This window comes from Primulina eburnea, chromosome 3, assembly GCF_022965805.1.
Source record: "Primulina eburnea isolate SZY01 chromosome 3, ASM2296580v1, whole genome shotgun sequence".
Taxonomy (NCBI): Eukaryota; Viridiplantae; Streptophyta; class Magnoliopsida; order Lamiales; family Gesneriaceae; genus Primulina; species Primulina eburnea.
The window spans coordinates 13,271,773-13,296,755 of record NC_133103.1 but is presented as its reverse complement, the minus strand read 5'-3'; the positions used below and the strand labels follow the sequence as shown (position 1 = coordinate 13,296,755).

General features: G+C 32.4%; 3 protein-coding genes across 4 annotated transcripts; 2 read left to right on the top strand and 1 right to left on the bottom strand.

Annotated features, from left to right (window-relative positions):
• The first annotated feature begins 8,259 nt into the window (after window positions 1-8,259).
• On the top strand, window positions 8,260-12,387 carry LOC140826610 (shaggy-related protein kinase alpha-like). 2 transcript variants are annotated; one of them, XM_073189050.1, is made up of 13 exons: window positions 8,260-8,566; window positions 9,523-9,774; window positions 9,897-9,989; window positions 10,154-10,213; window positions 10,335-10,607; window positions 10,715-10,789; window positions 10,994-11,050; window positions 11,125-11,265; window positions 11,341-11,391; window positions 11,486-11,581; window positions 11,688-11,771; window positions 11,875-11,977; window positions 12,080-12,387. In XM_073189050.1, the coding sequence occupies exons 1-13, from the start codon at window positions 8,507-8,509 to the stop codon at window positions 12,139-12,141; spliced, it is 1,407 nt and encodes a 468-aa protein (XP_073045151.1). In that variant the 5' UTR covers window positions 8,260-8,506; the 3' UTR covers window positions 12,142-12,387. The 2 variants fall into 2 exon arrangements, with proteins under 2 accessions (XP_073045151.1, XP_073045150.1); XM_073189049.1 differs by having other exon boundaries at window positions 8,266-8,566; window positions 9,523-9,780.
• A 4,101-nt stretch (window positions 12,388-16,488) lies between these two features.
• LOC140826612 (16 kDa phloem protein 2-like) lies at window positions 16,489-18,484 on the top strand. The gene is made up of 5 exons (XM_073189052.1): window positions 16,489-16,654; window positions 17,251-17,276; window positions 17,387-17,513; window positions 17,643-17,757; window positions 18,218-18,484. Exons 1-5 carry the CDS (start codon window positions 16,587-16,589, stop codon window positions 18,284-18,286), a joined length of 405 nt encoding a protein of 134 aa, XP_073045153.1. The 5' UTR covers window positions 16,489-16,586; the 3' UTR covers window positions 18,287-18,484.
• A 131-nt stretch (window positions 18,485-18,615) lies between these two features.
• LOC140826611 (digalactosyldiacylglycerol synthase 2, chloroplastic-like) lies at window positions 18,616-22,316 on the bottom strand. Its single transcript, XM_073189051.1, has 5 exons — window positions 22,017-22,316; window positions 21,269-21,638; window positions 20,100-20,366; window positions 19,570-19,919; window positions 18,616-19,385 (listed from the first exon to the last, which is right to left on the bottom strand). Exons 2-5 carry the CDS (start codon window positions 21,548-21,550, stop codon window positions 18,893-18,895), a joined length of 1,392 nt encoding a protein of 463 aa, XP_073045152.1. The 5' UTR covers window positions 21,551-21,638; window positions 22,017-22,316; the 3' UTR covers window positions 18,616-18,892.
• Between the last annotated feature and the right edge of the window lie 2,667 nt (window positions 22,317-24,983).

Below are 24,983 nucleotides of genomic sequence, written 5' to 3'. Positions count from 1 at the left end.
CCGGTTTCCTTAGTTTCTCGTACACACATGTGTGTGTATAATTATATACGTAATTTTGATATATTGATATTGAGGTGTCACTCACCTAGTTGGATATTTTTCATATGTTTTATACAATTTTAATGTATTGTTCATCTTTAACAATATGCTCAACGTTGATGTGTTGATGTGCAATTTTCATATGTTTCATTATGTATGATTGTCGTCTCAATTTGCAAACACAAGCATTCACCAAGTGCATATATAATATATACACCAAAACACACACAATTTTTGAATTATTTCAAATAAGATATGAGTCTTTTTGAATTATTTCAAATAAAACACGTACTTGAATTAAATGATATTCAAAAATTCAAATCATTCCGATTTCTCTATTTCACGTCTACCCGTATTTTAACAGTAAGTATCACAAAAATTCTCTAAATATTCCATGTCTGTAAGTTTTGATGCTTGATTCGTATGGTTATAATCTCGAAATAATGGAGGTTATATTATAATAGAAAAATTGCTAAGAGTTTTAAACATCCTGAAGGGACAATATCATTTTAAAGAAAAACTTTCATCTATCAAATAATTATAATAATTTTTTCCCATAAAAACTTTTGTGAGTCAATTTTATGAGATGACTCTCTTATTTGGGTCATTCATAAAAAAATATTACTTTTTAAGCCAAATATATTACTTAATATTATAAATATGAGCATGGTCGATCCCTCTCACACAGAGACGGATTTATTCATGGGCTGTACTGGGCTGTAGCCCAGCCCACTTTTTTTTAGCGACGATTTTTCAGCCGTCGCTAATATTTGCGACGGGTTTAGTAAAACCGTCGCCGATGTGAATCGGCGACGGTTTTAATTCAAACAGTTGCTATTAATAGCAACTGTTTTTTGAAAAACCGTTGCTAATAGCGACGGTTGTTTCAAAAACGTCGTACATCAATGTCTTAGTCCAATCAAGTCCCGTCCATTTACAAGGATGAGACCAAATTCATTCCATATCCTCTGATCCACCCCACCTCAATTCTACAAAATTTCTCTCCCTAGTCCCAAACCCTTTAGCGATAAAATAGAATTGTGGACTCCCGAAGAAATCGAATTGCTCATCGGCAAGGCAACAATCCAGGTAAGAATCGGCTATACATTTTTTATTTTGTTTTTTATAGCTTCTTTGTGCGTGATTTGTGGTTTCTTGATTGTTTGTTGTTGAGTTGCTGATTGACTATTACTTGTTTATTTGTTTAATAATTATTATATACTTGTTTAGGATTATAACTTGAATTATTTCAAAATGGAACATTAATCTTGTTTTGACATTACCTGTGTCTACTGCCACTACTGAGCGGGCTTTTTCAGCAATGAAGCATGTGAAGACGACACTTCGCAATAAAATAGAGGATGACTTTCTTGCCGATTGTTTGACACTCTATATTGAACGAGATTTACCTAAACATATTGATGTAAATTCTATTATTGATGAATTTTATGTTTTAAAATCTCGTAAAGCATAACTTCGTTGAACGATATAATGTAAATTTTTTTTAATAATATATAACTTATCATATTGAGTTCAAGCCCCCCAACTTCTATTCCTGGATCCGTCCCTGCTCTCACATATCTCACTGGAGGCCTACTGTTTTTCCTGAGATTAATTATAAATATTTTCCTAATTTCTGGATCTCGAAATTGAATTTATGATTTTACCAACATGAGAAAGAAGTACAAAGACATTCATGAAAAAAAAATCAAAATTTACTAAATATCTTTAAAATAAAAGTTCGAAATATCATATTTACTTTTTAAAACAACGAGTTTTATAAATCTCACCTGTTTTTTAGTAGCTGGATCCGACAATATACATGTTTCAAGTGATATTATTACTGAAGTATTTTTTATTAAATTTCGGTGTCCCATAATCCACCCTATGTTTGCGTGTGTGTTTTCTTAATTTTTGCTAATATTAACTAGATCCTACGACTATTTTTAAAATAAATAAAATAGAAAACAACCAATTACATTTCGGACAAAAGTGCTTTTCAAGTTGCATTTGATATTATGCTATTTATTGATTATTATTATTTTGGACAGTTAATTTCCATTGATTTAAATCTAACTTACGATATTTTCCTCTTTGGCGGCTTGGTACGGCCTAGGGAAATTTTCCACGGAATTCGTTTCATATGTGATTTGGGAGTTCTGTCGATTATATATAAATTTTAAAAAAAAAGTTTTAGGAAATTGTCAAGTTCTATGCTAACTAATTCCCACCCATTGTTGCATAGAATTACATTTTGTAGAGGCAAAAACATGTGTAAGCAGTATCACATGTCGTATTTTGTGAGACAGATCTCTTATTTTGTTCATCCATGAAAAAATTTTACTTTTTATGTTAAGAGTATTATTTTTATTGTGAATATCGATAGGGTTGATCTGTTTCACAGATGAATATTCGTGAGATCGTCTCACAAAAGATATGCACTTTTCTAGAGGACATAAATGTGTTGGTAAATGTTCACTTTCTAATTTATATGCTCATAAATATATCCCTCTCTGATTAGAAAATGAATCGGTCATTTTATATGCAAAATGGTTGATTTTGTTTATAAATATGTATATTATAAAATTTCAGTGAGACGGTCTCATTTGTTAATTTTGTGATATGTGTGTATCTGTGTGAAATAAATATATGACCTTTAATGTTAAATTTAAAATATGAATTAATGTAAATTTAATTAGGGGCATTTGGAAATGTATATAGTTTGATGTTGCTAGGTTCGTTCTATAATCATAAAAAAAGGCCAAATTCAGGAATGAATATGGAATGTGAACATTGAAATTTATTTACATTTAATACATAAAAAGGACATTGATGTTTCCATTTCAGATTTAATTGTCGTAGATGTATCATCACATATTTTCACACATAACCATATAATATTATTTAGAACCCATTATAATTTTTAAATTCCAAATATATATTTAAATTTATAATCGAGAAAATACAGCAATTTTTTCATTTGCTTTCGTTTAATTTCTTATGGTCCAATTCCAAAAATTATTGAGTTTAAATGTCGACGTTTCAAGTCTCGTCGTCATTTTTAATGTTATGGATGGAAGTCATGTCTACTTTTTTTTAAAAAAAAGTCAACAAAATGGACTATTTAATGTACTTTTTTAATCGGGGAATTCCATAAAAATTGGACCTTTTCAAGTGTAGAATTAGGACTTAAACTATCTGTCATTGTCAATGTTTTCAGTTGCAAAAGATACTATAATACCTCGAGACCGGCGACTGAGGCATGATGGATCTACAATGCATTGACTAGATCAATAATATGATATTCTATAATCGTTATATTTCAATTTATACTAAGTAAATTTCTTAGTTCGCACTAGATAAAATATTGATCATCTTATTTAGATGTGCGGCATATATTTTGTGAAAATATGCATAAAATTGTTTGTATTTTTCACCGATGAGACAGATCAACTCAAATTTGTTTACATTGTAAAGTTTCGTTGCTTCATTTTTTTACAAGCTCAATAATTTCATTCTACAAAAAGTTGTTATAATGTTGAAGTATGTTCTATAGATTTTCAAATGATTTAGCTATTTTACTATTATTTTTATTAGTATTATTTGTCTATTTAACAACCTAAATTTATGTTCCACATTTTTTAGTTTCCATCTTATTTTTTCTCTTATAATTTCAATTTCGAAATTTTATAAATTTCATTCTAATTTTTTTTTAAAAAAAAAACTACTCCGTTCTAAAAAGAACACGTGTATATCGCATGTGCGACGACCAACCAGTAATATAAATGTGATGACCTCCGTAGAAAAGGCCCATTGATAAGTGGGCTTCCTATCAACGTTCACATGGAAGTGGGCTCCAACCAAAGACCCATGTAGTTTGTCCAAGTCCCAACTAGCGTGAGCCCCCTACTACCTATCCTTTTCTTAGGGTAGATGTTGACTGAGAAAAAATAAGACAAAAATTTCAAAATACATGAATAATATAAGATTAGTCATTTCACATTATTGCGCAATAATTGTTTAATAAAAATCATCGCTGACCACTAAAATAAAATAAAATAAAATAAAATAAAAATCATATGCCTTTTACTGAATTATTGCAACTTAAATTACTAATTTCGGTGGAACTTTTGGATATCTCATGCCCACAAGTTTTACCACGAAAACTTGTGTGAGACAGTTTCATGGGTTGTATTTTGTAAGACAGATCTCTTACTTGGGTCATCCATGAAAAAATATTACTTTTTATGCTAAAAATATTATTTTTTATTGTAAATATCGATAAGGTTAACCCGTATCACAGATAAAGATTCGTGAGACCGTGTCACAAGAGACATACTCACCAACATTTTGAAACTAAACTCGAGACAACACTTCGTATTTTTTTTAAAAAAAATTTAAGGATTCATTCGATTTGTGTTGAATATTGATAAAGTTTAAGAATATAAAACAGAAAATGGAGTAAAATAAATAAATTTTTTAAAAAAACTAAAATTTTCATATAAAATTAAAAATTAAAGTTGTAAATTGAACCTAAGACCCCAAATAATAATAAACAGTGCAAGGTGTGTATTTGTCGACATGGCAGAAAAGTCTTGGAGGAAAAAAGGCTAGAAATAGTTTGACAAGATAGGTGGCCAAAAAAAGAGTCGGACAATTATAGAGCAACCCTAATTGAAATATTGGTAACATTAAATTGCATTGATTGAAGTAGACCTATCATGAATTTGAATGAAAATGGGGAATTTATTTTATTTTAATTTTTTTTTTTTAAAAAAAAAAACTGGGTCAATGGCACCCATAATTTGAAATAGTCATTAATCTTGGAAATGAGGTGTGTGTGTATTTTTTGAATTGTATAACTAATTGTGGACCATGAAATTTATATGATAGATCTCTTTGTTTTATTTGTGGTAGCTTTCACAAAATTTGATAGGTGAAATACCTTATGTTATTTTTTTTGAAAGTTAAATTTAGAGTAATTATTACTATGAAGTGGTAATTAGAGGTTTTGATAAGATGGAGGTGTGTTTTAAGACTGTAAAATTATTTCAAACCCCGTCGGCGTTGTGTTTTACTGAAAATTTACTTTTAATTATTATATTGAATAATAAGATTTTTTGGTTTTTTTCTACGAAGGAATTTCGATGCATATGTTAAAGTTGAATTAAAAAAAAAAATTAATGTGGAAGAAATGGAAAAAACAAAAAAAATAAAAGTAAAAAACAAAAAGAAGTAGAAAGGAATGAGAAAAATGAAAGAAAGAAAAGAGGAATACCCAGCTCTTTTTGTAATATATGAGGAAAATGGGTTTAGTGGATCGAAATTGGGCTTTGTGGAGAGGCTAGAGTATTTGGGCTCGGGATTGGAGTACAATTCAGGCCCACTGTGATGCTGTGAAGAGAAGAAACAGATCCGACATGTGGTGAAATCGAGAATAAATAAAATTTGTGTTCAAGCACAACAAAGGTTGTGTTTTAATGGGAAGATTTAGAGAATTTCGATTTAAGAAAGGATTTAAACCCAAATCTTGTAGGATCTTGGAACCTCGGTCCTCACCTTTTCCAATGGGGCAAGAAGCATCGCATTTTATACATTTTCCATGTGTTCCTAGTTTGGTAAACCTGCCTCCTTTGTTTTTATTCAGATTTATAGAAAAATAATGAAGAGATGAGGAATTATATTCATGAGAAATCTATCGAAGTATTGAAAATAATTCGATCGGTCGCATAAGTATATTTTCTTTTTCCTTTTTTTTTTTCAGAAGGAGTCGTTTCTGGCCATTATGTATTATATCTATTTCAAAACAATATCTCATAATTCTCATTTTGATGTAAATTTTACCATTGTACACGCGTCATTTATTTCACATCTATTATTATTCTATTCATTGTAAAAAAAAAAAAAATAGCTCGTATTGCTATATTCATGAAAATAATATATTGTAATATCATAAAAAAATTATAAATTTTCATATCGGCTGGGTAAATCAGATTGAATTTAGTGGACGATTGTGTCGGGTCGGATGGATTTCTTCTCGGGCATGCTGGATTTAGACGGAGAGTATTCGAGTAGGAGGATCTACAAATTTAAAACGACAAATATCGTTAGTGGGGCGTCAGAAGGTTTTCAGGCGTGACCACTATGTCCATGCCCTGCTCCTTTACATTGCCATATCTGACGACTCATATCAATCTTGATCTTGTCACACCATCCTTACGGTGTTGAAAGACAAGCAAAAGATATTAAATCATGGCATCTCATACCTATGGACCCGAGAGCGACACCTGTACTAAGGTACTAGGATATATGACCATCGTGTGAAACCCTATCATCTGAATCTCATCATATGCTGCCCGGGCTTACATTAACCTGGCTTTAGCTAAGAACCCAAGCCCTCTTGTGCTAGTAGTGATATGGTCTATATATATATATATATATATATATATATATATATATATATATATATATATATATATATATATATATATATATATATATATATATATATATATATATATATATATATATATATATATATATATATATATATATATATATATGTTAAAACTTTTTTAAGATAGATTGTTTGATAAATAAAATACCAAAAATAATATCTTAATCGAAATGTTTATCGAAAATACAATTTTGAGATATATCGAAAACATAAAAGATAATTTTGGATCAGACAAAAATATTGAAAGTAAGAGTGTCCAAAATAAAACTTCATTTATTGACCAAAATAACAAAATCACTTTTGAAGAATCAGAATTAGTATATGACCGAGTCTGAAATTGAATTAAACTAAAAGAAGAAAAAACAAAATTTTGGTGTTAATAACCACAAAAACCTTTTTATTTTCCTTCACTCTTTAGAGATTATATTAACAAACACTCCTTTAATTTTCTTGCAGAGAACGGAACAAAATTATTGACAATATTTATAGATTTGAGTGTAACTTAGTACATGCACACATTTTTCTCGACTATGTTAGAATTAAAACTAGAATTGGGTTGGGCTAGTGTGTCACGTATCGGTACGAGTTCAGCCCAAGCCGTTTAGATCTTCACATTGTTTACAAGCCCAATAACCACATAACCTGGGCCGAATCCAGTAATTGGAACGACAAAGAATGTTTGTAAAGAATTATAATATATATGTATGTATATATATAATTTTTTTTGAGTAGGTCTTTTGTGAGACGGTCTCACGAATATTTATCTGTGAGACAGATCAACCCTACCGATATTCACAAAAAGTAATATTTTTAGCATAAAAAGTAATATTTTTTCATGGATGACCAAAATAAGAGATCTGTCTCACAAAATACGACCCGTGAGACCATTTCACACAAGTTTTTGTCTTTCGTTTCAAGGCAATTTGTTAAAGCTGATTGAGGATAATTTGCATGGAAAAGTTTGAGTTGATAGTAAATTTCAAATAACAAGTAACAACTATCTTCGGTGTATTTAAAATGAATCATAAATACTTATACATTTGCCTAAAATATAGGGTGAGACTTGAATGAATCCACCAAAATTCAAACCCTAATCAATTAGTATTTTATGTCAAATATTTTCTTTAAATGAAATCTTTAAAAAACAATCTAATATTTTAAAAATTATTATGTCTCTTGTGAGACGGTCTCACATATCTTTATCTGTGAGACTAGCTAATTCTGTCCATATTTACAATAAATAAGTCATATTTTTGACATAAAAAGTAATATTTTTTTCATTTGTGACCCAGATAAAAGATCCATGTTGAGATCGTACTGTATCTAAAAAAAATTTGTGTTTAAAAATAATAAATTGCATTTTCATAGTAGTAACTAGTATGTAGCATACATATAAACAAAAAGGGTCAATTAGTTCACATTTATTTAAAGATTCAAAATTTCAAAAGTCTAAATTTAACTGCAATCAAGCAAACGCCCGGTCAGATTATAAATGCCGAGAACCCAAAATCCCCCGAATATTCAGCCAGTCGTCTAATAAATTCCTCACCTATCTATGTCCATTCTCGTCATTTCACTTTTAAACTGGTCCGCTCTGTCCACCGTCAGATCACCACAAAGTGAAATCAACGGTTCACAGCGAAAGTCCGATCACCTGTACAAAAAAATCAAAAGGGAAGAAATTTGCTCGGATTGAATAATGATTAGGCGTTGAACTTTTGACCGAAAGGATTTCTTGAATTTCCTTTTCTTTCCATTGTCTTTACCCTCTCTCTCTCTCGTTATCTATGCTGGATGAAGAGAGAGGGGAAAAAATCTTTCATTTTTACCTGCTCTTTCATTGCTTCTTCTTCTCATCTGATTCTTGTGTTTTCCTTTTCCTTTTCCTTTTTGCTTGTCTTTTGATCGTTGGTTGTGTTTATTTTGATTAAAGATTGAGTTGAGAAGCATTTTCCTCCATTTCCCATCTGGGGTTTGATTTTTGGTTGGTGTTCGGTTGAAAAGGTTAAAATGAATATGATGCGTCGGCTCAAGAGCATTGCTTCAGGCCGGTCCTCCGTTTCAGATCCTGTAATTTTTTCTCCTTCGTGTTCTTGTTTGCGAATTTGTTTGTGGGTATCCGTTTCTTGAAAATCTTGTTATGAAATTTCTTTGGGTAGCTTGAAAATTTTGAGAAAACAGCCGAAACTAATGAAAGTTTGAAACTTTTAGATAGGTTGTGCATCTGTCTGTTAATCTGTGGAATTATGTTGGGGTAAAAGTATATAAAAGGAAAATAAAAATTGAAGGAAGTGGCGAAATTTTGGTTTTTCGGTGAGTCTTGTCATTCCGTTTGAAGATGTTGTTACAGCTTAGTTTTGTCAACTTGCGGCCGCATCTTCATCTCATTTTTCAATTATATTTTGGTTCTTTGTTGCTCTAATTGTATACGAATAAAATCGGCTAAACTTTCAACTGTTACACTTAGATTAACATCTGAGTTCTTATTATATTTCATCGAACTATATGATTCAAGTTTAGATCAGATAGATTTGAGAGGCAGCTTTTAGGTTCAAGTAAAACCAAACTAATTTTGGAGTCTACAGGATATTTGTGTTTTGTACTAGCTTCTTTGGAACGGGTTATATCTTATTTTCTTGTGTCTGAATAGGAAGCAAGAAGTGTGAATATTTAAACGAGGAAACAATTTTGAAATATACTCTTCAACTTTTTATTTTTGTAAAGTTTCTAAAATAGTAACCGTGATTGTGATGTTTTACTGCATCAGCTAGTTTCATTCTTTCGTTGGTTCGATTTTTTCATGCAAATATGTATTCAGAGAGGGCACACTAATCTTTTTCAGGGGTCGGTGAAGTTTGTGGTGTCCTGGTTGAGGAAGATTTTCTCGAAATTATTTTTTTCCCACTTTGTCCATTTGATGCATAGCTTTTGTGACACTAAATTTTTATTATGCTGGAATTTTTTATCTGAAAAATTAATGGAAGTGGATTGGCAGCATTGTTTTAAAGTTATTCCATTTGCTGCAGGGTGGGGATTCGAGCGTCAAACGGGTGAAGGTGGAGCAAGAAATAGATCAAATAGTTGCCCGTGAGGTACAGGCGGGAGAAAAATATTTGAGAGCACCTGAACAGCAGATGGCTTCTAACTCTTCCGAATCTGTCGCCAGCACGTCAGATGTACATGGACGACCCGAGAAGTCTGGCTATGATGAGCTTCCCAAAGACATGCAAGAAATGAAAATTAGAGATGATATTAAATCTGATAACCAAGAGGACAGTGTAAAGGTTTTTCTCTTTCACTATGATAATTTTTTGTTGTGCTAAATACAGAAATAATATTGAATTAGTTCATCTTTCATCTGGCTTTATATTTGAATTTCGAATGTCAACTTCTATTCTAGGATATGGAGCCCACTGTTGTTAGCGGTAACGGAACTGAGACGGGTCAGATAATTGTGACGTCAGTTGGGGGTCGTGATGGACAACCAAAACAGGTGATTTTATTCTTTCTGGATTACCGTTGCCGCATTATAATTATCCTTCTTTGTCGCCTGGCGTTTTTTGTCCATGGCTACCAGTAAACATTCATCCAAGTTGTCTTCTTTCTACATTTGGGATTTGGGATCATCAATATTATCTTTTTTATGCCATTCCTCAGACAATGTCTTATATGGCTGAGCGCGTGGTTGGGACTGGTTCATTCGGAGTTGTTTATCAGGTATGTATAGTTGGTTGCTTTGTGTCTATTTTGGAACCTAGCGTGTGACTAGAGAATACATAGGTTGGAAGGCTATAAAAGTTACAGACTTTATTTTCTTTTATTATTATTTGCCTCTTAGGCGAAGTGCCTCGAAATGTGCGAATCGGTAGCCATAAAGAAGGTGCTGCAGGATAAAAGATACAAGAACAGAGAACTGCAGATCATGCGCATACTCAATCATCCTAACGTTGTTCAACTGAAGCATTGTTTTTATTCGACCACTGAAAAGAATGAGGTGTACCTTAATCTTGTCCTTGAGTATGTCTCGGAAACCGTTTATCGAGCTTCAAGGCACTATACCAGAGTGAATCAACACATGCCTGTCTTTTATGTGCAGTTATATACATATCAGGTTCGTGTATCTAACGTTCTATTTGTGTCACTGGGTTGTTTGTAGCTTTTTCCACATTCTCGGGATTTTTGTCGCAAATATTGAGTATTGTTTCATGTATATTGCAGATTTGCCGTGCTCTGAATTATATACATAGTGTTATTGGTGTTTGCCACCGCGACATAAAGCCGCAGAATCTTTTGGTATGGTTATTTTTTGGCCGTTAATACTTCCTTCTTTCTGTACCACGCACTCTTAACTTCTGTAGTCTATGAATGTTTCCGCAAATTTCCTCAAAAGGTTAAACAAGTATTTGTTCGTTTTATTCAAATTTACAGCTTTAGTGTTTTCCTCGGAATAATATCTCTTTGAAGTTCTGAACTGTTTAGTTATGATGCTTGCTACAGGTAAATCCCCTCACGCATCAGCTGAAGCTTTGTGATTTTGGAAGTGCAAAGATGCTGGTACATCATCTTGATGCCTAAATTTGAATTTGTGCCATCATATGGAGGTTATTTAGATTTCTGGGTTGATGCAGGTACCGGGTGAACCAAATATATCATACATATGCTCTCGTTATTACAGGGCTCCGGAACTAATCTTTGGAGCCACGGAGTACACAACTGCAATTGACATGTGGTCCGTTGGTTGTGTTATGGCTGAACTACTTCTAGGACAGGTTCGATGATCAATAATTCTGTTTTACTTAACTTGATTGGAATTCCATTCTGAGATCTTATTTACACATGCGCAGCCTCTCTTTCCCGGAGAAAGCAGTGTAGATCAACTAGTTGAAATTATTAAGGTGCACTAAGTTTAATGATTCTGTATTGTGTTCTTACTGTAAGTCTTATTTTGTGCATCCTAAGTTTTATTTTTTCATATGAAATGCACGGTAGGTTTTGGGGACACCTACGAGAGAAGAAATCAAGTGCATGAATCCAGATTACAGAGAATTCAAGTTTCCTCAGATCAAAGCTCACCCTTGGCATAAGGTTTGTTGTGAACATGAGTCCAATTCTACAAACACTCATTCTCTTTTCCCAATTAATATAGTCCCATTAATGTAAAGAAATCTAAATGAAGTTTTTTCTTCTTTAGATATTTAATAAACGAATGCCGACAGAAGCGGTGGATTTAGTGTCAAGGCTGCTCCAATATTCACCTACTCTACGTTTCACTGCTGTAAGGATCATTTCTTGATTATTTTCAGCATAACTTACGTTTTCTGGTCCACTGATGACTGTTTTGAACTTCATGTTCTTGATTATTCGTCTCATTTAACCAGTTGGAGGCATGTGCTCATCCGTTTTTTGACGACTTGAGAGAACCTAACGCATGTTTGCCAAATGGGCGTCCCCTACCTCCTCTGTTCAATTTTACGCCAGAAGGTAAACTTACATGTTACTCTCGGACTAAATTTTGTTTACTGACTCGGAAAGGCGTCTCTTCTCCTCTCCTCTCATCTACTCCACTTCCATTTTTGCTTCCAGAACTTGCTGCTGTGCCCGCAGAACTCGTGCAACGACTCATTCCAGACCATGCGAAGAAGTAAGAAAGAGTTGAAGAAAGCCCGTAGAACTCGTGCACCGTATTTCCATGCAGATGATTCCAATGGTGTCCTGAAGAATCGATGTGTGGTTTAGAGCGTAATGTTTTAGCTGCATGGTGGGGTTAGATGAATTAGCTATTTTTTTGTATGTACTTCGTTGCTATTTAAGTGGTGCCAGCCATATAGAAAGGAGTTTCCTTTGTATATTTTTACATACTTTCCCCTAAAATACTCGCTTCCTTATTGTTATTTTTTTTTCCTAAGAGGTGATTTCTTCTGGAGATGATCAAGTTTGATGCATTAGTATGCTCTAGCTTTTTTTTTTATTTTTGTTTTTGTATTTTTAAAATTAATTATTAAATTATAATATTTAAATTTGTTTAATGAGATAACATCAAAAAGTAACAACTCTTTAAAAAAAAAAATCCAAAAAGTACATAGTTGTCGACGAATCTAGACAAACAAACTTTTTATTATATTTTGTCGGAAATTAATAAAACGCTTATAGTTATGCCACCTCGATAGATTTTATAAATCTCTAATTTAAAAATATAATTGCACTGGCAATTATTTTATGTAATAAACTATTAAAATTAGTAAATGTGATTATCTGTTTTATTTTGTCAATACGTTTTATTGTTCTATGTATATATGAATCATACAAAATACAATGAAAAAAAATCATATTTTTCACGTTCGAAAAATATTAATATAAAAATGATTATACTTCTCTCATCATGAAATATCCATTTCAAACTAAAATTTTCATTGTTCTCATATCCAAGTAGATCTGTAGTTTCAGTGTCCAATGCATTTTGAAATGTTAGCCTCTTGGATAACACTGAATAAATGAGTCATTTTTGTATTCTGATCGCAAAATTTTTATCACTTTTGTGTTAAAGAAAGAATGACAAAATGTGTTTATCAATTATACAGTATATGAATGATACAAACTTTTCACGTGTTTTTAAGTTTAGAAAGAGCTTTGGTATTCTAATTTGAATTTTGAGAAGTAATCCAAATTGACACATTCCAATTATATATTCATTATATATTGGTACAATAACTTATGTATTATATATTTATTATTAAACATTTAATACATTATGCTGATATTTACATGATATAATTATTTCTTATATAGCAAATTCATTTTGACCAGATTTTTTATTAAATTAAGTATACAACTCTTGCTTTTATATATTTTTTTAATGTACATAAATGATATTTTATATAATTAATGATTAAAATTAGTAAGTAAGAGCATTCAAATAAATAATAAAATACAAAATAAACTAAATGGATCATAGTGATAGATAGTACAATTAGATTTTTTTTTTTTACAAAATTTGAAAAACATCTTTTCCTACGATGTTTGTTTACAACTCGAACTGAATATTGAACTTGATTCTTAAACCTATGAAACCATATATTTTTAAAGAAATCTTAATATATAACATTCAAGTAATATATCGCAAAATTTTATCATATGTTCGTTAAATGAACCTCAAATTTCCATTCATCAAAATGATCACATTTTTCACAATAAAATCTATCCTAAGCTAAAGTGACTTTTTTGAAACACTTTTTTCACAATAAATATGATCAAAATTTGTAAAACTTTACACCTACAATCCTCGCATAAATAGACCTCGTCATTTTCAGAAACTTGCTCTATTATCCTAAAAAATCCCTTTGCATTCAAAAGTTCTTCCCAAATTGTTTGAGCAGATGGCGCAGAAATAGTGAAGATCAAACTTGTGGTCTAGCAATAGACAGTAACCCTCAAAATGAACATTGCATTAACATTTAGTTTATTATATAAAATTCAAAAGAAATTGAATAATCGAAATTGCCTATTACAAATTCCACAATTTCATCCAAATTTCAATTTACTATCAACTTCGTGACATGGAAGTGTTTGAAACACGACTTCTCATCTAAATCATTTTGCTCGACACAATTGAAGAACTATAACTACAATATCTTCACCAACTTTTTCCAAGTATGTCATGATGGCATTGAAAAAGTCTCCCCACAAAGTATATGATATGTGATACATATTGTTCCTAAAAAATAACAAACACCGAATTATTAAAATTTAAAAAAAAAACTAAAATACCTTATTATAAATGCATTGTTCATTTTAATCGAAGTTTCAACACCAATTGTGTTTTCAAGGTTTGTGTTCCTCGAGAAATGTTAGTCTAAGAACCAATTAATCAAGTTATTTTCCCGGAATTTATTTGATAAGAACCTCCAATTCTCCGATGTTTATCATTCTTCGGTAGATTCCTATCATGAGTTGTTTCAAATAGTATACGACATTTCAAGAGAATTGATTTTTTTTGTTTTGTATAATCAAATTATTTCGACTTCTCTCCATCATTCCGGGCATCTAAGCTTAATTATCTTTGAAAACGTTTTTCGGGTTGGTTGGGTATCATGGACATGTGTTTTTCTCCACATGCGACTTGTTATTCTTTCTTGGAAATATGGTCTTTTTCGTTCTACCCTAAGGCTATGATTTTTTCTGTAAAATCAGTTTATCTTGAATCTGGATATATGTTACTTGTATTAAGACAAACTCAATTATTTTTTTGGATAAACTGACTGAACAAATTTTTCAAATTTTTCTGGTATTTCAATAAACTCGTTTCTAATAAACAATTACGAATGATGTGTAATGTAGAGAACATATGAAACCTGATAGATAATAAAATATATTCTATTAACTTCTTTCACCAACCTTTGTTTCTCCGTCTGAATCTTCTTGAATCAAGATTTATTCTCTTATTCTTCATATATATTTTCACTTGAGGGAATATCCTCAAACTCGTATATTCGAATCAGATCTTGATAATAAACCGTATCTTCGATATCCGGAGTAGATTTGAAGCACCTTATTCCATTTGGACAATTGGTTGAAATGAGACTTCTTGATCCACATGCCTATCAGTTACAATATTTAAAACTTTAATTAGTTTTAACGTGAGCTCTCCTGAAAGTTTTTATTTTTTGTTTCATTCCGTGATTTAAGATGAGTTTGATGTCTGTGACGACATCTTACTTCCTGATGGTCTTTTTCTTTGTCCAGATTTTTAAGATCTGACTTTTGTATAGACCATATTGTTATTTTATTCTAAGAACTGCTTCCACTTTTCTCACTTCTTACATAATAATGATATATAAAGTTTTTCTTTTTCTGTCTTTGTAGTTTACTTTCAATAATTATTAGAATATTATTTTTCTACAACATAAAAGACTATGTTTGTTAATAACCCTTAATCTTATCTTGTAATGTTGTCAAATGACATTATTATACATATTTTTTCTTAAGAAAAGTGGTTTTCTAGCCAGAGTATCTGAATTGTCGGAGGTGTATTCTTTTATTAACATTTCTCTCTAGAAACTTGACATTTTTGGCGAAGAAAATTGCGTTGATATTCTTTCTACGAAACCTGAATTCTATTTATATTTATTGAATAACACAATATATTCATCCACTATAAGGATGTCATTAATTCATTATTTTATTTCTCCTTTGTATCTAAAATAATCTACCCTTATAAGTTGAGCTTTAAATAGGATAGTCATTCTTCTAGCTATATCACTGAGAGATTCTCCTGTCACGAATGATTTTTTAGTCTTTGCCGAAGCCATGTTCCAATATGATTTTAATTGATCTCATAGTACTCATTTTTATAAGTTTAATGATTCTCTCTGTTTAGATCAAGCATATTTTTATCTTGGCAAAAACTTGTGTGAGACGGGTTTCACGGGTCGTATTTGTGAGACAGATCTCTTATTTGGGTCATCCATAAAAAAATATTACTTTTTATGCTAAGAGTATTACTTTTTATTGTGAATATGGGTAGGATTGACCCGTCTCACGGATTATGACCCGTGAGACGATCTCACATGAGACTCACTTTTTTATCTTAGTAATCTGATACGTTCTTAGTTGCTCCTAATATCTAACTTCGGTTAGATCTCATTGTTTTAAATATTCCAAATTATTATAATAAAACCTGAAGATAATACATCTCGAACATATGTTCATATCCATAATTTTGAGAAATATATCTTTCTTCACTAAGATAAGTTACCTAATAATAATAATTTTACATGTTTAAAATAAAAAGAACATAGGTTCTCATATATTTTAATGACATTTTCTATGAATTTTTTTAGTAATAATCAAATCAGAGTTATTTTTAATATTTATGTTGAAAACTCAAATTAAAAATATTAACTTGGGAGCCTAAAAGAAAAAAGATCGAATTATAATTTTATTAAACATTAGTGATAAATTGAGTTTTTATACCCATTTGTCGGTTATCAGAATTCAGACAAGAAGAATAAGAGATCAGCAGTTGACCTGTTCAGAATCTTTAGAATCTCCGGTCCATTTCTCAATCTTTCTACTTTTCCTCCCGATCTCCAAGATGCCTCGTGGAACGCTTGAAGTCCTTGTTTCTGCCAAAGGACTTGATGACGCTGATTTTTTATGTGCGTATGAGTATGAAATATCAATGCTTTAGCTATGTCTGTTTGTTGATTAAAATGGGTACTGAATCTTGACGGGATTCACTTCTTCTCGTGAATAAACTCATTTCTGGATTCTGTTATGGTTTAAAATGGCCATCATTTTCCTGGTTCTTTGTTTCTTGTGTTTCGGAAAAAGGTTTCGAGGACGCTACCGATTTGTTGCATATATTTACGTGTATGATAATCAAAAGTTAAAAAAATAACTTCAACAAAATTCCAAGGAATGTCTTTTCCTATAACCACATATTTAGTTCAAATGTAGTGAGATACTTCGGCTTTTCCATAAAAAAAATTACCCCATGCTACAAAACCACCAAAGTTCGACGACATAGTCTTATGCTAAACTTAGTGTCTCATCTCCCAAAGCTCACTATATTTTCCTTTGTACTTGCCATGTTTCGAATCTTTTAAGTCATAAATCAGACAATAAGCATAAGGACTAAGGTGAGTAACAGAAGTTTTGAATTGCGAAGTGTTCTTACTCTTTTTATAATGAGTCCCATTTTTTGGTATTTGGCAGCTAACATGGACACTTGCGCTGTTTTAACTTGCCGGACTCAGGAGAAAAAAAAGCAGTGTTACGAAAGGTTTGGTATCGTTTTCAATATTGGGCGTTCTTATGCATGCAAAGGCAATAATGTTGCTAAACATTTCTTAAAACATATGTTGTCGTTTTTCTTGGTATTGACACTTGCAGGACAAGGATCCAGCCCTGAGTGGAATGAGACCTTCCTTTTCACTGTCTCTATTGGCGTAACGGAAATCAGAATCAAAATAATGGATAGCGATAACTTCTCCAGTGATGATTTTGTTGGAGAAGCAATGTGAGTTCTATTCTAGTATATTATATTTTGATCGATAAATGAGATGCTTGGGTTTATTTTGTTCGAAGTTAAAAAATTTTGTTGAACTTTTGTTGAGATGAGTTTTATTGTTGTTTTCTGTATGCACAGCATTCCTCTGGAGCCAGTGTTTGTCGAAGAAGCCATGCCACCAGCTGCATACAATCTTGTCAAGGATGAACAGTACCGTGGAGAGATAATTGTTGGCCTCAAGTTCGTCCCTCAGGTTGCCAAATCGATAAATTTTAAATGACTATAATTAAATTGACTTTACGTGGGCTTCTTTTCTGTTCTAAGATGTCTTATATTCAGCACCCTGTCGAGCAGGGGGACAGCCATTGCCCATCAATTGGAATGGGCGTCTGTTTATATTTTTTTTGCACAAAATACAAGAATTTTCACCCGACATCTATAAATTTTTAGTGTACTACGGGTTTTCTGCCCTTTCTTATATGAGTTATATGCTGATATGAAGTTCCTGATTTGAGAACTAAATGGCTTTTAGAATTAAGGAGAAGGCTTGTGTCAATACATATGGATCCTCTGTGCTTCTAAATAGGAATGAATTCGACTTTAAGCCCATACATACACACACACACACAGTGCGTGCGCACACAATGTAACTGGTCTGAGTGTCGCTTTAATCTTTATTCTCATTTTTGTATATTCTATAAACCTTGTTGCAGGAAAAGTGCGAGAAAGAATTTGGAGATGCAGATAACTTTGGTGGAAGGAAAGAATCGTCATTTGACTAAACATGTTTCATGAGAGAAGTTCATTATATTCCAGCACCTTTCTTGTCTTAAAATTGAGAAAAAAAAATGGTTCTGTGCAGACGTTATTGCTGCTACTGCTGTGCTTCAAAATTATGTTTGGGAATCTTTTCTTTTCAATGTTTTATTTGTGACAGACTTCAGGTTTCATATGTTACTGAAGTAAGGTATCACCAAAGATTTGGTGTTTTCTGAAGCCATTTATCTGAATGCACATTGACCCCGTCAACTCCATGAGGCTCCGCCACTGCTTGGATAACTTGTCGCATCTGTGTCTCGTGTCATGTATACCAATCGTGAAACATTGTACATATGTGTCGGAGAGATCACAACAAAGCACAATACAAAAAACGTACATCAAGTAATGATCCTGGTTCAAGACGATGTTCGTCAATTCGTTCCTAATTAAGTATCACTACAAGCAAAGAGATGCAAAATCCAAATACAATTATTTTCTGCATTTACTGGTTCCTACACGTCATTATTACACATATTACAAAGAACAAACAAGAAATGACTTTTAAAGTGCAGTAATCACTTAAATACAGTACCTCTGAAAGCTAGCTTGCCGGCAATCATCCAGCAATTTTAGAAAGCCCATTTTCTCGAAGGAGTTGACTGTTTTTTCAAAGGTACAGATAAGCCAACCTCTTTGCATTGCTCTTCATCTGGTTGTGTACTAAAGAATGCAGTTCCCATAAAATGAACTGCGGCAGACGCATCTTCGAGACCCCTCCTCAAGTTCATAGATGTTGACATGAAAAGCTTTGAGGGAGTTTTTGTCAATTTCTTTGCTGGCAAGTTGTTGAGCTGTGCAGCATTCAGGAATCGTTCCGTGGCAGCCTCCCAGGAGAGCTCATGCCTTTGAGCATCAGTTTGTGGGGCAGGTTGATCTTGCAACGCCTTGAGTATTTCCCTAACGAACCCCACCCCGTCATCATATGTTCGACAATTTGGAAACTGCTTGAAGAAATCATTTGAGGGATGATTGGCGCATATAACTATTTTGCCCATTGCCAAAGCTTCTGCTGTGGTTGTGCAAACTACATCTGTGGTGCTAGGATTCAAGAACACCTTATAGCTATAGGAAGAAAAAAATATAAAAGTCAACCTTTATCAACATGGTAATCAATCAACGGCAGATGATAATTTTTTAAAATAAAATGATCAAACTATTTGTCGCACAATAATTAGCTCGCGCGATAACTCAACCAAATGTGTAAAATAGGTAATATCATACCAAAGCAGCAATGCTACAAACTTACTCATGAAATAAAGGATCGCCGTGATCACACCCAGGATAAACCCTGACGGGTATTTCCAAATTTTTAGCAGCCTCCTGAACTTGATCAGAGTCCTCCCCGCTGCCATATAAATCAACCTCAAGTCCAGTTAGCTCCGTTTGGTGATCACGAAGAAGTTTAAGTAGCTCCTTGTAGCCTTTGTTCCACACCATCTTACCGATGTAGTAAACGCCTTTAGTGAAGGCATGGTCTCTGTTATGTAGCTGCTCTCCCTTTTTCATGCCAATATCAAGAAATCTCGGATTTACTCCATGGACATTGCAGACTACAGACCTCGGAAGTTCTTGGGTGGCAGCTGATAATCTTATTACCTTACAATTATAGGAAGGTAATATGTCAGAATCTATCAATCAAGCAATTGATTTGCAGGCACAAAAAAGAGACGTCTGTAATGCAAGAAATTCTTATTTGAAGTGACTAAAATGTAAAAGAAGGCAGATAGTTCTCGCAATAAATCAGCGACAGAAATAGACAGTTGCCTAGAAGCATACCCTGTGACAATATATGTTCACAACCCAACTGTTCATGTATTTTAGAAAAAAAGCTTGCAGTTGCCCATTCTTCTCTCTCCTCACATATTCCAGATAATTAGTGTGCACAATCCCTACAACCAAGCGAAATTTTGTTTTCCACTTTTTCCCATGATGATACCATGTGAGATGCTCAGGTTCTTCAAGGACGGCAACATCTGCCTCTTCATCAGGGATTACTTCAGTAATGTCCCCCAAAGCAAGAATGCTACGTTTATGTAGAGAAAACTGCATTCAAGAACGAGAGCACGTGAAATATGATCAGATTGGGTTTGATTTAGTATGGTAAATTCAGATTTCAAAATTGAAGAGTATGAATTCGCACTTTGCACATAAATTCGCCCTTTGCACAGGGGCATCAAAGATTATATGAAAATATGGCTCGACTGAGCAGAACATATCAACAGAAGTAAATTAGGCTGCCAATGGACTAATAGCAAACGCCTTTCATCAAATAAGGATCTGGATATATTGTAGAAAAATAAAGGTTTGAATAGTATGAATTCGAACTTTGCACATGAATTCGCCCTTTGCACAGAGGCATCAAAGATTATATGAAAATATGTCTGGACTGAGCAGAACATATCAACAGAACTAAATTAGGCTCCCAATGGACTAATAGCAAACACCTTCATCAAATAAAGGATCTGCATATATTGTAGAAAAATAAAGGTTTGAATAGCATGAATTCGCCCTTTACACATGAATTCGCCCTTTGCACAGAGGCATCAAAGATTATATGAAAATATGGCTGGACCGAGCAGAACATATCAACAGAACTAAATTAGGTTGCCAATGGACTAATAGCAAACGCCTTCATCGACAAATAAAGGTAAAAAAATTCTTCAGATGCTTATTTCTCTCTCAACATGCCCAACATGTCAAACTACTCGGAGAGCTTTTTCTGACTAGTCATAACTAGTATATAGGAGCCATTGATCACGTATAACAATGGGCCTCAGACTCTTCAAAAACATTTGAAACAGAGCAAAATATATAGATGATCTATGGGAGCGTAAGAAAACTTTTATAAACCATAACAGGTTACCAAACTTAGAATGGACCTCGAGGAGCTAACACTTTAACAGAATATACATGGATGCTCAATCTAATTTCATGGATAGACTTACTCTCCCGGGATAGAAACTTATCGAAAAACTGGATACCAATCCAGATCTTTCTTCCAGCCACTGGCGAACATAGGCTTCCTGTTCCGATGGAGAACTAAATGAAATATTGTTTGGATAGACGCGCTCTTGGTCCTTTAATTTCAACCAAGGAATCACCAAAGTAACTTTCCGCTCCTCATTTTTCGCGAGATAGGCTGCACGGAAGAGAGGGTTGACAGCAGTTCCAGTTAGCCATGGAAGGCTAGCTGTAGTAAATATCACTATATGTTGCTTCTTATCCATACACTGATGAGATTAAACGCCACTGGCTTCTTCAGAGATACCTCATGAACAATAGCTAACACCAAGAGCATAACAAGAAACGCCTTATCTGCAATAACAAAATAAATTTGAGATTTTGTTATCAAGATTAATCGCCCTAGGCTGGATATCGAAGCAGTAAATGAAAATGTCAACTTTGATCGAACAAAGATATATGACACCTATACCAGAGATTCGAGACTGGGACACATAATTCCACTACCATAATTATCAACCAATATTCTTCTCAAGAAATTAGCTAATTAGTGGCGAAATAATCCCATCCAATGCCTCCAACCCAATAATCATGAAATGAAAATCTCACGTAAATGGCAGAAATTAAATAACCAAACAGTTAAAAAATGGAATCACGAGATATTCTGCTGGCCAACGTACAGATTGAGCAAAACAACTGTGAAAACGTAGCAAAAACATTTTTGCGCTTCACCTGGATATCGTAAACAAGCAGCGCAGGAATTGTGGAACCCAAAAAACAGACTTTCCTTAACACGCACAACAATTACCAGCTGAGAAGATTAGGGCGAACAAAATACGAATCAAGGTAATGATCTGGGGAATAAAATGCTCCCATAAATCACGTAGGAAAAAAAAAAATTAATAGCGAAAATGAGCTGGTGAAGAGGAAGATTCGAAAAATATGTTAAACAGAGGTTAAAATCACATGAATTCATGCTCGTCGTAGTTCTCACGCGCCGCGTGGTTTGTTTGCGTGCTATTACAGTGAAGCCTGTGATTGGCCGGATGATTAAGGGCGTGTTTGTTTCAAACATTTTCCTTATTAAGAAATCCAATTTTTCAAAATTTATAAAATCGAGTTTAAAAAGAAAATATATGGTTTAAAAAATTGATGAAGAATTATATATTTTAAAATGTTTCATAAATAGTGAAATATTTATAGAATTATTTTTTAACAATTAAATAGAATTACTACTTTGATTATATTAGAACAAAGAGTAGGTCTCTTGTGAGACGTTCTCACGAATCTTTATCTGTGAGACGGATCAACCCTACCGATATTCAAAATAAAAAGTAATACTCTTAGCATAAAAAGTAATATTTTTTTATGGATGACCTAAATAAGATATTTGTTTCACAAAACACGATCTGTGAGACTGTTTCACACAAGTTTTTGCTTAGAACCAAATGAATAGGAATCTTGATCACGTTCAATCTTTGCCCTCCGCGATTTTCCTCCAGCTGGACTACGAATTCTGTTAAAAAAATTTGTCAATGAATTGAATTTGGGGAATTTTTGGCCAAAATTTTCTCAAAATGTTAGGGTATATATTTTGAGAAAACCTAGAATTAAAGTATCTCCTAATAGATTTTCCATTTCAAATTAAATCATATTTAAACCACATTATAAAATTCAAAAAAAAAAAAAAACAGCACAACCATGCCTACGTGTTGAATCAATAGAACATTTGCGAACCTAACTTGATTCTAAAACGCTGAGTTGTAGCGAGTATTCTTATATAATATATAATATATAATATATATATATATATATATATGAATTCATTTTAAAAGTATATAATTTGTTGACTGGTCATTTTATACCAAAGTTTGTCATTCATTTAATATAATTTGTTGACTGGTCATTTTATACCAAAGTTTGTCATTCATTTAATAAAATGTTTTTTCTCCAAATCATCATCGAGCAAAGAAGAAAGTTTAGACCAACCAACGAAAAACCTGCTAGTGGAGGAAAACCTCCTAGGGATAAAAGACATAGAGAGGGTCTTATGTGAGACCGTCTCACGGGTCATAATATGTAAGACGGGTTAACTCTACCCATATTCACAATAAAAAGTAATACTCTTAGGCACTGTTTGGTACACGGGATAAGGGTGAGATTAATAAATAATCCGCCTTATCCCACGTTTGGTACGTTTTTAAAAAGCCCATGATAATATCATGGACCCTTGATAAATACATTTTTAGAAGGATAAAACATCCTTAGTAAGAGGTGTGATAGTTTTAATTTAATGATAAAATACACTACAAATTAATTAATTACCCTCAATTTAAAAATGATTTTTTTATAAATCTATGCTAGTAGGTAGAAATTAAAATCAAATAAATATTTTATTAATTTTTATATATTATATAATATGATAATTATATAAATGAATTCGAAATAATTATATAAATAATTTTTATAAATCTCAAAAAAATTATTATTATCACTCGATTAACCTTAAAATTGATATTTGACTTGACTCAAAAAATCAAGGGCTCAATTATCATATTATATAATATATAAAATTAGGTAAAAATAAATAAATCATGCAAGTACTATTGACACATGAACAGATAAAAAATATGAACTCAAGCAACAACTTTGAAATTATAAAATTTATTATGATAAGGTTAATTTTGTCATTACAATCTAATATATAAATTTAATCACTCTTATTAAAATCATACCAAACATTAAATATAATATCTTACATCTTATTTATTCTTAACTTATCCTTATATTATATATCATATGTTTATCCTATCATGTGTACCAAACTATGCCTTAGCATAAAAAATAATATTTTTTCATGGATGACCCAAATAAGATATCCGTCTCACAAATACGATACGTGAGACCGTCTCACACAAGTTTTTGCCAAAGACATAAGGCTAAAGAGAGAGCCAAAAAGAGATCTTTCGTATATAATCTTGCATAATCTCGAATGTTCTCAGTAACTTTTCGGGTGAACAATTGCCGTACAAGGCTTGATCATTGTATTTTCCTTAGCTAACCTAATTTTTAGGCTACTACCCTACCTAGTGCACATCGAACCACAACAACCGTGAGTTTCGCGTCATAAAAAAATGTCAAGACATATACATGTTTTGTTTGAAATGAGTCATTCCTTGCACAACCATATACTTGCATCTATAGTTTTTCATCTTGCAATTATTTTATTTCACAATTTCAATAATCCATTTATTTCATATAACATCCAAATTTCATACTTGTTAACTCAATTGCATGTAAATTCACACTCTTAGGTGGGCTTCACGTTCACTAACCATAACTCGGGCTCAAAAACCACGAGTTTCGGGTTCGATCTCCCTTTCCCGTGTGAGTTGTAATAAAAAATAAAAAAAACTTTTCTTTATGGGTTATTTGCACTAATTTTTTCTATATTTTATGCATTTTGATATTTACATAATTTTTTCTGCAACCTTGCAGCGGCTGCTGCCTTGATTTTTTTTATAAAAAAAAATTTATGTTATTAATTTTTTTATTATTATTTGTTTTCTGTTAGAACTTGGACATATCTCTTATTTAATAAGATTGGACTTGAAATCAATCGCATGTAAACAAATGAGAGTCGAAGTTCAAGTTGAATAATTCGAAAAATAGATCACTGTAAAGTGTTGAACTTGTCAA